Below are 18,121 nucleotides of genomic sequence, written 5' to 3'. Positions count from 1 at the left end.
GTCTGTTTATTAGCTGTTAGCTTGCTGCTAACTTACTACTAAACATTTGCTCTGTCGAATACAATTCAATAAAAATCACCAACGGTTAACAGTCTGACCAGTCTTTTATTGTCATCATAATTATATAACAATTTAACATTTTTTATTGTAATATACATTTTTTTCAGTAGTGCACTTCAACCTCCTCACACCTCCACATAAAAAAGAAGTTAATAACTAATAATAGTTCACTGGGCTGGGGAGGCCTTGAACAAGTCAAGTAAAGAAACTTAATTCAGGACAAAAATTTGAATAATCACAATACAGTGTTTTTCTTTAAAGCAGCCTTGTTAAAATCAAGTCTGTCACACAACTCCAGTCACTGATAGACTGTTAACAGATCCACAAAGAACAGAACGTATTCCGTATTCCATGGTATAACATATACCATTGAGGTGTATTGAGACTGAACCTCAGCTAAAACCGACTTCAGAACCAAAACTGAAAAATGGCTGACACCTGTGTCAGGCGAACTCCATTGGTAAATAAAGCTAAGATACCTCCCCAAACACAGACGAGTCAGTGCAATCAAATAAAATAAATCTATAAAGATGCTCTCGCATGTCACATACGCACACAACGAGAAAAAGGGAAATATTAAGTGCCTTCTTAGGCTGGTGCAAAATGCTTGCTAAGAAATACATTGACAGCAGTTGCAGAGGCCCGCACCCACACACACACACACACACTCTCTCCATTGCACACCCATAATATTTTAAGTGCTCAAAACCTCACGTACAAACAAAAACATTCCCTCAAACACAAACAAAGCAGCACAAATATGGCGCCTTCATTGTCTAATCTTAAAATATATCAGCAACACTGCCTGAAAGTCTCCTAATAATGTCCAGTTAGATAAACTCCTTTTCTCTTTGCAATGTTCAGTAGCTGACCAAGAGGCAAGTAGGCCTATCTAAAATAGCATAAAATAGGAGAGAGCCTTAGAACACATAGATTCCTTAAATACTTTGAAATTATTCTACATGTTTAAAATGGCAAAATCTTGACTTGAATGACAGGATCATGACATATTTGCACTTGGTTAGAGCAGCAACCCACACAATCACCCTATATTTAAAGTTTAGGCCGAGAGATGTATTTAAAAAAAATTTTGCGAAGCTAGTGTGGCCAATCAAATCCATAACAGAGTCGTTCCCGGAAGCTGTACTTTTGGGGGAGAACGAGAGCAGTAGAAAGATGGAGGGGGGGGGGGGGGGAAAGAGGGATGAGAAGGAGCAGGAAGAAAGAAGGGCATGGTCGGTCACTACAATCATTGTCGCTTTGTGCTCTATTGGTTTTCCTCCTCCTCCCCTCCCTCATCAGCGGTTCCCTTCAGCCGCCGCCCTCGTCCTCCTCCTTGTCCTCCTGCTCCTCCATATTCTTCCGCGCCATCCTCTCTCTCCTCTCCGCCAGACGCTGGCATCGCGGGCACTCCTTAACCCCCTTGAAGCAGTTGCGGTGGAAGCATGCTTTGCACTCTGGAAGAAGAAAAAAAATAAAAAAGAGAAGAGAACAAGCCCATCAACGGGGAATGCAAATGGACCAGGTGGTCAATGCAAAGTTTTACAAATGAACAGGGCTGGATCGGACCGTGGGGGACGCCGGCTGCGTTCGACATGTTGTACGGGAGAGGAACAAAGACAAATATGGACATCAAACGGATGTGCCTGTGGGAGGTTTCCATGGTCTCCCCTTACCGACGCCTATACAATGCAAACCAGTTTGACAAGAATACTCCGAGCTCTAGGCAGAGGTGCACTGATGTCACAACAGAAGAGCCAATCGTCATCCAAGAGATAAAGGGGAGGGGTGTAAATGGATATAAAAAGAGGAGGAGTAAGTCAGTGAAGCAAAAGGCAGGAGAAGTTGCAGAACCTCGGCACCTGACAACGGCAGGCTCCACCAGTCTACACCATACCCGTTTCAACACGACTTGCACGAACGCCCAACCCTTTAGAAAGTGCTTATGGAGGTTTCAGCTAAGCCACCGTTTTGGATATTTCAACTGGATTCCGAATGAAATGCTCTGATTAATGAAAGGACAAAGCGACTGAAATTCATCAACATGTTTATTTCTCAAAGACACAAACTATTTGTAAAGATAGGCATCCCTCATTCTGATGGATGACAATACAAAAACAACGGCTTATCTTAGATTCAGTCGCAGTCACAAAAATATATAGATCTACATAAATAACTCACAAAAATATTACATATTTAACAGGAGAGGCAGCAATAGCAAACCATATAACTCATACATGTATGGCTTATCTCACTAATAATTCAGGATCTGACTGAATACTGAACACTGCCAGCAATGAACTTTGGCATCCCCCATAAACCAGACTAGATTTCCAGCAAGCTCAGGGAGTTCACCTCCGAAACAGCGAGAGGTTTGTCGAGGACAGAGACCAGCTCTGCTCCATGTGTAAGAGGAGACAAAGCAAATAGGTGTATCCGACTACACCCATGTTTGGGCTACAAACAACAAATCAACTGCCTAGACAACCGACTACGGCCAAGCGCCGAACGATAAGCCATGCTTAGACAAGTCCCCACCACCAGGAAGTCACCCATTCACATCAAGTAGAGGAGCGCAAGCGTAAGGGTTACGTTTCTATTAAACTAGTCTCACTTCCACAGTCGGGTCACCCACTGGCAGAAAAAACGACTTCCAAAAAGATTCCAAACAACCACCACACAGAAGTGCCAGGAACAGAGGAAAGGGAGAGAGAACTCGACTGCAGAACAAGAAGAAATGGGAAGAATTTCAAAGATGATAAAAAAGAAAAAGTGGATAAACGTTCGTATGGTTCACCATTCCCTCCTCAGGTTTTTTTTTCTTTTTCTTCCTGACCTCTTTTTTTTCCCTTCTTCCTGACCTCTTTTTCTTTTGTTAAAAAAGTCGAACAATTTCTTGCTCATTGTCCCTCTGCCTCTGCTTTTGCACACCCCTCTTTCTCATCCTGGTGTTCCTCGCCTCCCTTCTTCCCTTTCCTGACTTTGGTGACTCTCCTGGCTTTGCGCGTTTTGCGAGACCTCCAGTTGAATGCAGCGTCTGTGTCTTTGGCGTGTCTGTCGTCCACTCCATCACTCTCTCCACTGGCATCCTGTTCCCCATTCTTTCCGGTGTCTCTTGAGAAAATGTTGGATAATCTGGGGGGCTTTAACATCTTCAGATCCAAGAACCTCCCTGTCTTGGCTCCGCCCGCCTCGCCCCGTCTTTCCCTCACGCTCCTCTCTTTCCCTTCGCTTCCCTCCTTTTCCACCAGGACATTATCCTCACGGTCCACCTCTTCCTCGTTGCTTTTAGTCTCCCGGTGTTTCTTCGATGACTCGTCCTCAGATTCTCGACCCCCTCCTTCCACGTCTATCCCGCTCTTACCTCCACACTCCCGTTCTCCCTCAGAGAAAGCCTCCGCTGGCGTACCGACCCGTGGGACACTTCTCTCTCCCTTCCCTTTCTCTTCTCCTCCACCTTCATCTCTCTGTTCATGCTCTCCCTGCTCCTTGTTGTCTTTGACGCCCGCTAGCATATCGGCTCTCCGCGCTGTGCGGAATTTCTTGGTCAGTTTTGAAATGTTGAGGACCTCGAATAAGCTGCTCGTCTCTTTCCGTACGTCTCCGCTCCCCTCCCCTTCGTCACCCTCCACCTCCTCACGTTCGGCTGCCCGCGCTCCCGCCTTCACCTCCGTCTCGCCCTCCGTTCCCTTACTGCGAGAGAAGGCCGTGGCTAGTCCGCCGCGACTGAAAGCTTTGAACAACGTCTCCCTCCCCCCTTTCTTTTGCTCTCCCGCTCCCTCAGCCTCCTTCTTCCCCGCTCCCCCCGCGCGTCCCTCCCCGACTTCTCCTCCCTCCTCCTCGACTCCCGAGCCCGTTCCCTGGTCCCCGCCGCTGATCTCGTCCAGCTCCCCCCCCTCTCCCTCTCTCCTGTCCTGGGACAAGGCCCTCGCGAGCCTACGGGGTCTGGGGAACTTCCAGTTTCTCCAGGAAGGGGCAGGGGAGGAGGAGGGGCGCAGGCCGCATATCCCTCCGGCCACAAGGGGGGGCTCACCTTCGCAGCGCTGGCACTTATTCAGCTCGAAGGGGAAGATGATGTCTTTGTCGTTGTTGCAGAACTCACAGACGAAGCCTTTGGCCTGGCACAACTAGAGAACGAAGAGGAGACGAAGAGTTTAGCGTTACGTCACCTCCCACACACACCCCCGTTCGACACTTTACAATAAAACGGAACCCACTAACACCAACATGCCCGTTAGTGAGGGAAAACGCATGTTTCAATGATCGAACGACGTAGTTCTCGCTCACCACACAGCCGGCTACGTGAGCGGAACCCAGTTTGAGCAGCTCTCGCAGACGGGGAGCCAGTTCTCCGCTGCGCACGCTGCCGAGGTCGTTGAGGGAGAAGAGATGCAGGTCCTCCGTCAGGTGACCCGGGAGGCTGTCGAACTGGTCCCGCACGCTGCGGGACAACAAACACACCAGCATGCACTTGGGGAACTGCGTCTATTACCATAAGCATTGGTCTGACGAGCAGTATCCGTGTGGTAAACATTCCGCGATGCGGAAGACACGCGGATTTACGCAGGGCGTAAGGTCGTGCTGTGACCTTCTCGTGCCAACAATGCCATTGATGATCACGCATGCATGCACACACGGCACAAAGTCCACATTTCTTACTCTTTAGCGAGGCGACACGTCTTGAAGAGGTTTTTCATGTGGAAGAGTTGGACTCTCAAGACCTATAAAAAGGCAAAATAGCTGTGTGTTCGAACACCGCAAAGACAAACAATCTTTCGAAAAAAAATGTTGTTTTTTTACACTTCGGTTTGCCTGGCAATCACCAAGTAAGATAAGAAAATGCCACTGTGTTTCAAGGCACCCCCACCAGCAACCATCGCTGGTGGGGCCCCCTCTTAATCGCACTCACCCTGACTGTCTCCAGAGCCTTGGTCTTCTTGTAGAGGCTGTTGTTGATGTCGTTGGGGTTGAACAGGGGGTCCCCTGCGATCTTGCCCAGCAGGTCCCGGGCAAAGTTGCTGACGTAGTATTTGCTGAAGTCCCACTTTCGGAGGACGCGTCCCGGCACCACCGTCTGGGCGTTCTCGTGGCAGCACTGGCAGAAGTAGCGGCCCAGGTACTCGCAGTAGCGCAGGCGCTTGATGTAGTCTGGGGTGGTGTGGGGGAAACCGGCACAAAATGGCCACCATGGTAGGTAATCAAGGTGGGGGGGGGGGGGGGGGGGGGGAGTAAGAGTGGCGTTTCGGGTGTGGTTGGTTTGTAGGTTTACCTGGGTCTATGCGGATACCACAGCCAGCGCAGCGGTAGTTCTGCTTGGCGATGATGATCTTCCTCCTGAGACGGATCGGAAATGGAGACGGGACAGTTGGAAAGACAGACAGAGCGACATAAGAAATGGAGACACGTCAGAAATAGAGGATGGTTAGGAACAGAACATAGACAAATAGGTAGTTCACAGAGGACTTGAACTTCAATAGATACATTTACATTTAGAAGACGCTCTTATCCAGAGCGACTTACAGTAAGTACAGGGACATTCCCCCCCCGAGGCAAGTAGGGTGAAGTGCCTTGCCCAAGGACACAACGTCATTTGGCACGGCCAGGAATCGAACCGGCAACCTTCAGATTACTAGCCTGCTTCCCTAACCGCTCAGCCACCTGACTCCCTGGATAAATTCCAATCGATAAAATGAAATGAGAGCCACGCAGCGTGCGGCCTGGCTCGGTGATCCTCATCTAGGGTCCGAGCAGCGTGCTGCCCACTCACTTGGGGGCAGGGTGGATGTTGAAGATGATCTGCGGTCGCGGCGGGGCCCACTCCAGGTTGCCTCGCACCCGGATCCGCAGCTTGTAGATATCGGCGTGCTCGCCGTCGTCCGGGGAGATGGGCAGGGAGTCGGGGATGGGCAGGAGCTATGGGAAAGACGGCATGTTTCACTGCGCGTGTTTCTGCGCGCGTTGTGTGTGTGTAGTTCCCTGTCTTTTCTCCTTTCTCTGTCTTTCGCTCTCTCTTTCATCGTGTGAATGCGTGAGCGCGCCGCCAACCTTCTGAGGGGCGTCGTGTTCTGGAACCAGCCAGTCGAGCTCCGAGGCGGCGGGCAGCTGCATGCCCTCAAACTGCCTGAGCAGGCCCATGGCCACCGACTCAGCAGAGTTGGACTGGAGGAAGGAGGGGGAGCTGAGGAGGGAGGGAGGGAGACAAGGGCAGGGGTGGAGGCATGGAGGAAGAAGGAAAACGCTTGAGACGGATCGAGGAATCCCTCACTGAATTGCTCCTCCCTGGGTCCCTTCCGTCGCCCCCCCCCCGTCGTCCCCCCTCCGAGTACAAAAAGATAACCAGATGTGTTACGTAGCTACTGTTTGGGTGTACGCTTGTATGTACTTAAAATGCAACACCGGTTCTGTATGGAAAGGAAGTTGGGAGGGGGAGACAGGAAGTGACACTCACATGGACTCCGAGCTAAGGAACGAACGACCGCTGGAGGTGACGCTCCGTTTGATGTCCGCGTCTGAGGAAAGGAAGAATACAAAAATTTAAAATAGAGAACATGTAGTATGAGAGGAAGGAGATTAGGCTAAGAGTTGAGAAGCCAGATATGCAGCAACTAAACAGTTTGAAAACATAAGCGGATATTTATTTCGTCCCCCAAAGGCTAAACATGCAGACACAGCTACGTTTGAATGTTTGAAGGCCAGCTAGTTCAGTGGACTTCAGAGTAAACACACAAAGGCATCAGAAAGTACTGTGTGGCAGAGTCTGGGGAGATCTTAAACACAAGTGAGTACGAGCAACATGTTTCTGCATAACCGTTTCCAGCTTATCTGTGTTTCATTTGGGCGCAAATTCCACGTGCAGCCAAAACTAGGCATACGCCAAACAGATACAGATAAACGGATAAACGAAATGAGTCGGTGCAGAACTAAGGCACTCAACAAGGTGCCCTTTGTTTCGAAACTCCTCATCAGCAACTGCTCTTACAGACGCTGGAATAATGATCTTATTGATGGGGAAAGAAATCGGGTTGTCTCGTTCACCGTCTTCATTCGATTCGCTGGTCACTGCACCGCAGTTCACTGCACACACGCAAGATCTGATGCTTAAGTGTGGAAACTAAAGAAGTACTACAAGCCAGACTGTCACCGTTCCTGCTGCGAAGCGCATCGTAAATGTATCATTCGTGAGAAGAGGGGACTAATAAGTGACTGTAAGAGCCATACAGTCTGAAGCATTCTAAAAAGACGAGTCTATCGTAATGCGTATGGAAGAAAATGAGACTGAGGGCGTGGATGGATGTGTGGATGAATGAGCGAGGCGAGCGTGAAGACCTGAAGGATCGTGACGCACATTTGCTGCACGTCAACCATCTACGGCGGCCAGCGGAACTGGTCTGCACATGCACCACACACACACACACACCCATTCCCCCGCAGTGTCACTAAACCCTGGAGCCGTAACGAGCAACAAGCACCGACAAAGGCAAGCACACAAGATGGTTGAGGAATGCCACTGGCTGGTTTCCAAACTGAACACTGTCTCTTCTGGTCCTATTCAATTCAATGACTCCCCCACAGTCTAATAAGCTATGTCAAACTTGAAACAAAACTGATACAGAAACCTAGCTAACCTGAGATTCAGTTAAGAGGTCATGTCTCAAAAACCATAACCTACATTAGTCTAAGCCTGCAATTATCCTAATACTAATTATGTAAATCACTTTATTACAGCCAAAGTCACCAAAGATAATTAACTAAGTTCTTGGTTTGGAATCCAGCCAACATTTGTCCTGCATAGCCCACCATATTATTAGCCGCCACATCTATGCCTTTAGCCAAGCCGCCATATGCCTCTAGCCCCCCTACTGGATCTACCTAGCCTCTAGCCCCACATACCCTGATTCCCTAATCTCTAACCCCACTTACCCTGTCTCCGTGGGCCTCTAGCCCCACTTACCCTGCCTCCCTAGTCTCCAGCCACCCTAACCCAGTCTCCCTAGGCCTCCAGCCACCCTTACCCTGTCTCCCTAGGCTTCCAGCCACCCTTACCCAGTCTCCCTAGGCCTCCAGCCCCCCTTACCCAGTCTCCCTAGGCCTCCAGCCACCCTTACCCAGTCTCCCTAGGCCTCCAGCCACCCTTACCCAGTCTCCCTAGGCTTCCAGCCACCCTTACCCAGTCTCCCTAGGCCTCCAGCCACCCTTACCCAGTCTCCCTAGGCCTCCAGCCACCCTTACCCAGTCTCCCTAGGCCTCCAGCCACCCTTACCCAGTCTCCCTAGGCCTCCAGCCACCCTAACCCAGTCTCCCTAGGCCTCCAGCCCCCCTTACCCAGTCTCCTGAGGCCTCCAGCCACCCTAACCCAGTCTCCCTAGGCCTCCAGCCACCCTTACCCAGTCTCCCTAGGCCTCCAGCCACCCTAACCCAGTCTCCCTAGGCCTCCAGCCCCCCCTACCCTTGGCAGATACCTGAAAAGAGCGAGGCGAGTGACAGGGAAAGGCCACTCTGAGACACCGCCATCAGGGTCTGGCCCTCACTGCCATCTGAGAGACAGAAACTACACTCAGCATGGCCGCCACCAGACACAAACACACGCATGGGTACAAATACAAAACATGGACAATAATGTGTACAATTTAAACCCACGAATGGGCAGTTCCACAGTCAATATAAATATTCAAAGACACACAGGAAAAACTAGGCAAACACACCCGCCCCCATGCTGTAAGTTATGCACCGCGTTTTTTGATGTGTTTGTTTGTGTCACTTGTTCAACCTATAAGAGCAACTGTTGGATGTTACCACAAGTTAGCGACTGGAAACAACATTGTATACTGTGTCCATCTCTCTTTGTCCTTCAGGGCTAAATGCCTCACATCTACGACTGTGTGCGTAGAAATGAAAAATTATAAAAGCTTAAATCAAACAATACCCTTCCAAAGTCTCAATGTCATAAATCCCAGCGCCAAAGGAGTTAATCTTTCATACGCCGTTATCGTAACTCATAAAATGTATCCTTGACCTGGCTACACCTGTCTACAGCGCATTGGAAAACGGTGAAATGTTTCCAGCTCGACGGAATGAGGTGAACGGGAATGGCGTTGATGACAATGAAGCACAATCGAGCCCCTCGCCCCTGATGGACAGGACCCTGCTCCCTGGCATCTACCTTTCAGCTCGCACTCAACCACCTCCTCCACAGAGCCCGAGTCGGACGTGTGCAGGGAGTCCTGGGAGCTCCTCCTGGATCCTCCGCTGTCTGTCGAGTGGAACACTGACAGAGAGAGAGAGAGAGACAGAGACAAACACAAAGAGAGAGACAAAGAGAGAGAGACAAACACAAAGAGAGAGACAGAGACACAGAGAGAAAGATCGAGATAGAGTAAGAGAGATAGAGGGAGAGACACAAACAGGACCAGTTTGAATGATAACCATATACTGTAGATTCCCATCTGCTGTAACTGGAAAGGCAGGAATGTCTGCGACTCGATTATCTCAAGAAGCGGGCGGTGTATAAAGTCGACAATCGGCAGGTCTTGCTCGAGGACGTGCAGTGAAAGCAGGTGATATTGTTTGGATGAGCGGCTTACAAATAAATCTAGATTAAAAAAAATGCGTTTGCAGCCATGGTGAGCTGCGATAGACAATAGAGCCATGGAACTGCACTCGCATTTTCAGCCAACGGGCCCTGCTCACTAAATTCCCAAAGTTGTTCTTGCCTGTCTGTAGTGTTTGTCGTTGTTTTTCTTCTTCTTCATTTTAAAGTTCACAGCTCACCATAACTGTGCATCCACAGTGTGTGTGTGTGTGTGCGTGACAGCATGGACGTGGTGTGCGCGCGTGTGTGAGGGAAAAACGGCGCGCCACTCACGGTGCTGCGACGCCGTGCTGGACGACGCGGGCCGGTGGCGGAGCTGCTGCCGGCGCAGGCGGATCTTCTGCTTGAGCAGCTGGATCTCGCTGTCGCTGTCGCCCTCCTCCTCGCCGGCGCCCTCCTCCGCCCGCCGGCGCAGGTTGCACTTCATCAGCTCGATGGCGGCGATCAGGGACTCGGAGATGCTGAAGTGGGCGTTCTCCTGGGGAGGCCGGACCGGGCCGACAGCAAAAGGGGTCGCGTTTGAGTTTCGAGTTCAATATTGCCTTCCTTGTGTTCAGAATGAGGACATGTGAAGTCCTTGGTGCTTGTGATGGAGTTTGGCTTTGTTTGGAGTATTTCGTTAGGAACCTGTCAAACTTTCAACCTAACAAGAAGCCCCACCATATCTTGTCTTTCTAATCTATGTTTTTTTATCAACAATAAACCAGTAGGGTCATTTCAGGGTTTACTGTAATATAAGCATATCATTTCATTCACATACCTTCTCCAGGTCAGCACAGCTGCCAAAGTCCTGCTCTGACAGGTAGCTGATGAGGCTTTGGCCTTCGGAAGGCTTCCGGAACATACCGTCTGGAATGCTGCCGTACTGAGAGCCATCTGAACCGACGAGGCACACACACATATGAAACACACAAAAAACCTGCCATACTTCTAGCTAGGGTGACAGTAGAAAAAAAAATGGACACCACAGCAACACTTCCTTTCGGAGTAACCATGCCCAAAATAGAGCACAATAATAAATTCTGGCTTTATATTGTGACATCACTTCCTGGAATGACAATGTATGGACGGCATAAGTACGGGTGTGGTCGGGGTGGATCGCGGAAGGTGTCATCAAGGGTACTCACTGGACTCCATGTAGAGGGAGCTGGCAGTGCTGGCGTCACTGCTCTGCGGGGAGAAGGGACCGTAGCCCTGAACACACGAGTCCACTTCAGTCGACTCTATAACACAGAGGAGCAAAGTTCAAATAACACACAACCCCGGTGAGTCAAGCTTCAGACATGCTCTGAATTACCCCCCCTCATTTTTGCTAATGAACAAAACAGAACATGTTGATGAAGCATCACTTAATCAATGGGCAAGGTCGAAGGTAACCTGAGGTCAACGATTTTATTTCTGATGCTTTGAGTGAACACAACAACGATGTAACGGAAACAGCATGCAGGGATTGGATACAAGTGGCCTGCATACACATCGAGACACTGAAGTCCTGGTGGGGGCTTAGGGCTCACGGCCTTGGTTCGACCCGAAGCCGACTAAAAACAACAACAACAACAACATAAAAGCAGCAGAATGAAATCAAGAAGCGGGGAGCACAAATGAGGAACCAGGAACTAGGACAGCGAGGCCAGAGATGAGTCAGGAAATATAATCATGCTCAGGCAAGGGAGGGGAGGGTTGGGTGGGAATGAGAAATGGAGGGCAATGGACGGTACTGTCTGCGCCGCCAACCTGCTATAGGGTCCTCTATTATTATGGTGATTTTCCTTTGGCCACCTCCTTCACGCAAAGACGGAAGGAGAAAGAAAGAGAGGCGAAAGACAGGAGAGAGAGAGAGGTTTGCAGTTAAAGTGTTGACAGAGACTAAAGATGGGTGCACCGATCAGAAGCAAAAGTTGAACATCCGAGCGAAGCAGGAAACTTCGCATCTTTAGGGAGGCGGGATGTGGGGCCGACCTCGTCGCGCCGTTCCGCCGCACGCCATCTCGGCGCCGCGCCGCGCTTTGCCATCGCGCCGCCCTTCCCAGGGAAACGTGCTGGCAGCGCTCGCCTGCAGTGGTTGTGTTGCGCACACAAACGCCACTACACACACACACACACACTTGCCGCGCACGCGCTTACCTAGAGTAAAACACCCACCCAGACGCAGTCACCCACCATGTCTGTGTTTCTGACCGAGTCCCGTGTCCGACACCGAGCGGACGTGCCCCTTGCCCCCCCGGTCGGGTCCCTTCTGCCCCACCGAGAAGGAGGAGCGTCGGAGAGGGGGCGGGGCCCCCGCCAGGGAACTCGGCCCCGGGGGCGGGGCCTCTTCGGGCTCGCTGGCCGTGGCGGAGCAGCGGGAGTCGCGGCGGCGGCGGCGCTGCCCCAGGTTACCGATGGCCAGGTACTCGGGCCCGTCGTCGTAGTCCGCCTCGCCGGCGTCCGGCGGGGGGGCGGCGGGGGAGGCGGGCTCGATCAGGGCGATACGAGGGACGGCCGGGGGGACGGGAGGGGGGGTCACGCCACGCTCAGACTCCCCTGTCCCGGACACGCACAGCCAGGGGGCACCCGGGGCGCTGGAGTCTGGAAGACAAAACAAGAGGTAAAAGGTTACAAAAAAAAGAGAGAAATGAGAAATGAGAAAAACCAAGAAATGGTTCCTGAAACCGAGAGGACCAGACTTACAGTGCAGACGCAACGCAAGAGAGCAGCGCTGCATTTCCGTAATTCTTTTCTTTCATATTTTCGATGTTCTAATTCGCTAGCATTCCTGCTTGCGTGTCCCTTTAGGAAACACTGACAGACGAGCCTGTTGTAGAGAATTCTTCGACGTACTCTTCCGCAAACTGTCATGTGCTCGCACAATCAGGCTTGTGTGCAGTCAGTCAGACATACATTCACAAGCAGACTAAGGTGAATTCATGCAAGTAGGCATTCCCAGTCTTCTTAACGCCAAAATCATTATCTTATTAAGCGAGCACCGGTCCAATTTCTCTTCATTTCTCCTAAACCCTGCTCAGCTACCAGGAAATCCTGCTCTTCACCTCCAGCTAGTCTGTTCTCCCTGTATTTAACTCAGCTCTTCTTGTTCCCATTCTATTCTCTTTCACTATCCACGCCTCTCAAATAACCCTCGGCCTCTTCCATCCATCCATCCACCTAACCATCCATCTATCCATCCATCCTGCTATCCATACATTTACCTATCCATCCACCTATCCACCAAACCATCTATCCACTCATCCACCTACCCACCTAACCATTAATATATCCATTCATCCATCCACCTATCCATCCACCCATCCATCCATCTATCCATCCATCCTGCTATCCATCCACCTATCCATCCATCCACCTATCCACCAAACCATCTATCCACCAAACCATCTATCCACTCATCCACCTACCCACCTAACCATTAATATATCCATTCATCCATCCACCTATCCATCCATCGTGCCCCCGCTGACCTGTGTTAATGGTGTTCTGTAATGAGGCTGTGGTGCTGGTGGGGGTGCTGGTGGCGGAGGGTCCCTCGCGGAGGGAGAACTGAGAGGCGGTGAACCTGCGGCTGAGCTCTCCTTGCTGGGGGCCGTCGCTCGTCCTCCCGGCCCCCCCGGCCCCCGGTAAGACACACAGACTCTGGGTCTTCATCAGGCCCTTCAGAGGAGAGAGCTGGGAATGAAAGGGAAAGAGGGTGGGGCTCGGTTAGTTTACTTGGGTGTGTGTTTATGGGTGTTGAAGGGAGGTTCTACAGAACCTGGTCTAGTGGGGCACAATTCCTAAATTTGTCTCACTCAACATTACGCAACACGCAGCAAAAACAGATGACTAGTACTTAACCTACGAGAACGTCAAGAACAACATCTTCATCGCTTGTAAATGTTTGCCGGACACACACAAACACACACACAAAACACACACACACACACTCCCAGGCTTGGCTGTCAGAATCTCTGGAAGTTTCTAGAAGTTCTCACCCTGGCTGTGTCGATGAGGGCCAGCAGCCTGGGGTTGTTCTGCTCCACCGCCTCCAGACACTGGAACATGGCCGTCACGTGGGGCTCGCTCAGGAGAAAGGCCTCCTCTGAGGCAGGGACAGAGATAAGGATCAGGGAAGTCAGGAGAAACAGTAAACGGTAAACAAAAGGAAAAAAAAAGAAAAACATGACCCAATCCATAAACTTGAAAGCCATGGGAAAAGAGAGAGAGGTGTGTGTGTGGGGGTTATCTATCACTCACTCACCGTTGTAGTACTTGCGCGTGTGCCCCTGGTGTCTGAGGAGGGGCCGGAGCTGGGCCGACAGCAGGTGGACCTGGAGGCTGTGGAGCAGCCAGCGCTCGGCCTTGTAGCTCTCCCCTGCACTCCGCATCCCACTGCTCAGCACCGGCTCCAGCTTACTGAACTACAGCCACGGAGGTGGGGAGGGAGAGAGGGGTAGAGAGAGAGTAGGGAGAGAAGGAGAGAGGTAGAGGCAGTGAGCAGTAAAGAGAGAGCGCAAGGAGTAAAGAGAGAGGTAGAGAGAGAAAGAGAGCAAGGAGTAAAGAGAGAGGTAGAGAGAGAGAGAGAGAGAGAGAGAGAGAGAGAGAGAGAGAGAGAGAGAGAGAGAGAGAGAGAGAGAGAGAGAGAGAGAGAGAGAGAGAGAGAGAGAGAGGGTAGAGGTAGAGGTAGAGGTAGAGAGAGAGAGAGAGAGAGAGAGAGAGAGAGAGAGAAAGAGAGCAAGGAGTAAAGAGAGGTAGGAAAAGACAACCAGGTCAAACACAAATCAATCCATTCACGACTGCTGAGCAGCAGCAATCTTGGAACCACCTCCAGTCATTCAATAACAGGAGGTTGGCTCTGGTAACTGAGATGACTGCGAGGACGACACCTCAGTCTTATGAGATCCCATCCACAGGACATGAAGCAGGTCAAGGGGTAAAGGTCGCACTGACCATCACAACAGCAGCATGTGAGAAAGAGGTGTTGCTGTGCCAACAACAACGAGGCTGTTACTGATTGACTGTGTGCGTGGAATTCTCTTTTGTCAACATGAGAGCATGTGGGTTTGCGCGCTTGTTGTTCATTGAGGATGGAACATTCTGGTTTCTAGGAGGGAATGTTCCTTTACCTCTACGAATAAGGCCGAGGCTGTAAAAAGGTATCAACTGTGTAATGTTTCGACTTCCCTTATATTAGGATCTGTCACGTTCCGTACCTGTTCCACGTGCGAGGCCAAGTGCGGACTGATGTAACGCACACACCAAACGAACGGCCAGTAGTCCTTCTGCTTGTAGTACACCTGCAACACAAAACCGACGGTTAAAATAACTGAAGCTTTGTCCTGAGCAACCAAGCAGAGTGAGAAAAGCCACACTTTGTGTCAGTAGTTCCACCATTCACCTTCCCCCTTACCATTATTCGACACGACCTGGTTTCAAGTGCCTTCAGAATGTATGCCAGTGGGTTCATTTTGAGATTGTATAACCGTTATGTAACTAACACAGAAGCGATGGCACTGCGTAATGAATCACGAAGGCCTGACGACCGCGTGACTTGGGGGCAACAACGGGGGGAGGAACCCTGTCTCACAACGAACGGTGGAACATTCTGGAACGCAGGCATTTCGCCGATAGAGGCCGTTTGATATTGGTCCGTGCGTGTCAGAACACGTCTGTTTTGTGTCTCTTTAAACAGGGACGGACTCCAGTGTGCCTTTCGGCCCTGGGTGTCGTTGCTGACCTGTTCGTGTTTGAGCCCGTGGCTCAGGATGCTGTTCATGTCCTTGTGCAGCCGCTGCAGTCCCCCGTAGCGAGACCACACGTTGGGGTTGTTGCTGGACACCAGGCCCTCCACTGTGGTCTTCAGACTGGACAGCAGCTTCCAGTGTTCCCTCCTGGAGAAAGAGGGAGGGACAGAGGGAGAAAAGGAGCCGAGGGAGGAGAGTGAATTAGATTATATAAAATAATTAGGAGACTGTCTGACATGTCGGTTAGTGAGGGGGGGGGGGGAAGCAGCAAACGCAATGGTCAAACTATCGTTCTGAAGGACAAAGCCACTAGATGCGGCGATCTCATTCTCAACCCAGTTGAGCCAACATTCTTTTGACCAACAACTAGTGCAGGCTCATCTCCACAACTTCCTCCTTTTCCCCTCAAGTCAGCAGTGAATTGAAACTTAATGCTGACACTAAAACACTGAACCAACTCACATACTTTCTTTCCTTTTCCTCCCTTTCTCTCTCACTGACCCACTTGCAAGTGCCATAAAGCAAAGTGAGTCATAAATAGACATACATTACCAGAAACTGTAAAACATTGAGGGACCGTTTTATTACATTGAGGTACCGTTTTAAAATATCACATGTACAGGTCGCTATAGAGATAACGTTAATTCCATCTAATAGCAGCCAAGAGATGCTCATTGATAAACAGTGTAAGACCAGCGACATAAATTGGTGGCGTTGTGGTGTTAACAAGGTTACCTTTATGACCACATGCTCTTTAAATGTCCGAATGGAGCACCCATGGTCATTACCGAGTCACCAGTCTAATCAAATCACATTACAAATGAGAAAATGACCAGGGCATGAGATAGGCACATTCTCCTCAGTGTGTTGTGTGTGAATGAGGTGGAGTGGTATGTGTGTCTGTCTATCTTTCTGTCTGTCTGTCTGTCTGTCTGTCTGTCTGTCTGTCTGTCTGTCTGTCTGTCTGTCTGTCTGTCTGTCTGTCTGTCTGTCCTGTCTGTCTGTCTGTCTGTCTGTCTGTCTGTCTGTCTGTCTGTCTGTCTGTCTGTCTGTCTGTCTGTCTGAGAGGGAGGGAGGGATTCCAGGGGGGCCATTCCACAGGGCTCAGACAGGTTGAAAAGGTTAAAGGTTAACTTAACAGGGAAACGTTTGTGATTTTATAACCGCTTGAGTAATCAGTTATGAGTGATTTTACAACCACTTGAGTAATCAGTCATAAAAGCGTTTTCAGATGTCTATAATTTTGAGCAAAATAATGTAGGCCTACTGATATTTTAAAGCAACTAGCCATGCAGGAAAAAAAGAGCAGCTCAGTATCCCACCCGTTAGCAACTGTAAACATACTGAAAGCTACGAACAGTGAGGTAGCTAGCCTAACGAGGCAGAATGTTTTTTGGATGTCCATTAGATTTTTCCCGATGCTCCATTCTCCCTCATAGACACACTGGAATGAGTGTCGTTATTTGGGTTCGGCTAAGGAAGGTTGAAGCCGGTTGTTCAAACAAGCATTGAGAGAAGACTAGATGACTAGCAGTAGCAATAGCTTTGTGTGACAACATCCTATGAGTTGTTCGCACTAAATTATGATACTGCTGGTGTGCAACTTTATATAAAAAACGCTATAAATCACTACTTGGTGCTAGCTAGCTAGTGTACTAGTACCCGGTACACTGACTCGAACAGCAGGCATCGTTGGTTTTCCTGACACATCCGTTGATTTGCTTGCTACGCTCGCTATGCTAACAAGCTAGCTGGTCTAATCCATTTAGAGATAGAGTAGCACCCAATGCCACTAGCTACTGTGCGTTAGCAAACACACGTCGCAGTTTGCAAGACCGACATGCTAAACTAGCTAGATAAATTGCTGAAAGAAAGCGTAAACACAAAGTAAAAGCAGTGCACGGTTAGCTAGCAAGCTCGAAGTATGACAAGTAATAAATTGCAGGTGTTGTGTGCTAGGGCGTCATCGTTTTGAGGCTACGAAGATATGCTAATAGCTAATTAGCTTCGCAGTATCCCACCCAGTCTCAAGCCGTTCCCTGCATCCTTACCTGCGTTCATCGGCTTCTCCCTCTGCCGTGATCTCCATGTCCTCGTATGAGGGGGGAAACCGAAAACGGTTGCTGTATCAGCTTCCCCCCAAAAGAGTCTTCATCAACTGAAGACAAGTCACCGGCGACGACTGGCGATTGTACAACTCTTCCTAGTCAGCAGAGCTGTCACTGCGTGTCCGATAAGAAAGTCAAAACACCATCCAGAGGGAGGATCCAGCGACTAGCAACAACCGCATGACTTGGCTATTTGGGGGCGGGCCGGGTTGCCAAACTTGCCGGTTGTGTTGATTTGAGACTGGTGCCATCTAGCTATGTACTTTGTGATGTATATTTCCTTTGATAGTTGACCGTATCTTGCATAAAGTACTGTCAATAAAAAAATACTGTAATAATTAAGTTGGGGTCTCTATGAACTACAGTGTAAGGTACTAAATCTAATATGGAAGTACATCATTGTAGCTGTGGAGACTAATACAATCCAAATGGTTACATTGGAGTCAATTCTGCCATTCGGCCAGGGGCAAGTTGAGCCAAAGATGCAAATTAAACAATACAGTTGATTAAATTCTTTCTGTGTATATCAAACATATTGTATTCCCCAAGTATTATATAAACATAAAACAAGCAGGAGCAAAAGAGGAAAGAGGACCTATTGCACTGCCCTGCAACCTGGACAGGGGGAATCTTGAGTCAAGACCAAAGAC

General features: G+C 49.9%; 1 protein-coding gene across 3 annotated transcripts; it reads right to left on the bottom strand.

Moving 5' to 3' along the window:
- Positions 1 to 65: 65 nt before the first annotated feature.
- rubcn (rubicon autophagy regulator) lies at positions 66 to 17,606 on the bottom strand. Of its 3 annotated transcripts, XM_067229662.1 has the most exons (21): positions 17,415 to 17,606; positions 15,357 to 15,510; positions 14,833 to 14,916; positions 13,881 to 14,040; positions 13,615 to 13,721; positions 13,105 to 13,309; positions 11,810 to 12,217; positions 10,777 to 10,872; positions 10,410 to 10,525; positions 9,923 to 10,127; positions 9,221 to 9,325; positions 8,520 to 8,594; positions 6,509 to 6,569; positions 6,106 to 6,238; positions 5,828 to 5,973; positions 5,330 to 5,394; positions 4,970 to 5,208; positions 4,720 to 4,781; positions 4,348 to 4,501; positions 4,094 to 4,187; positions 66 to 1,517 (listed from the first exon to the last, which is right to left on the bottom strand). In XM_067229662.1, the coding sequence occupies exons 1-21, from the start codon at positions 17,450 to 17,452 to the stop codon at positions 1,372 to 1,374; spliced, it is 2,853 nt and encodes a 950-aa protein (XP_067085763.1). In that variant the 5' UTR covers positions 17,453 to 17,606; the 3' UTR covers positions 66 to 1,371. The 3 variants fall into 3 exon arrangements, with proteins under 3 accessions (XP_067085763.1, XP_067085764.1, XP_067085762.1); XM_067229663.1 differs by lacking the exon at positions 8,520 to 8,594 and having other exon boundaries at positions 67 to 1,517; XM_067229661.1 differs by lacking the exon at positions 66 to 1,517 and having other exon boundaries at positions 1,544 to 4,187.
- Between the last annotated feature and the right edge of the window lie 515 nt (positions 17,607 to 18,121).

Source organism: Osmerus mordax, chromosome 26, assembly GCF_038355195.1.
Source record: "Osmerus mordax isolate fOsmMor3 chromosome 26, fOsmMor3.pri, whole genome shotgun sequence".
NCBI classification, from domain to species: Eukaryota; Metazoa; Chordata; class Actinopteri; order Osmeriformes; family Osmeridae; genus Osmerus; species Osmerus mordax.
The sequence above is the reverse complement of the archived record's forward strand: the minus strand, read 5'-3'. Positions and strand labels throughout refer to the sequence as shown.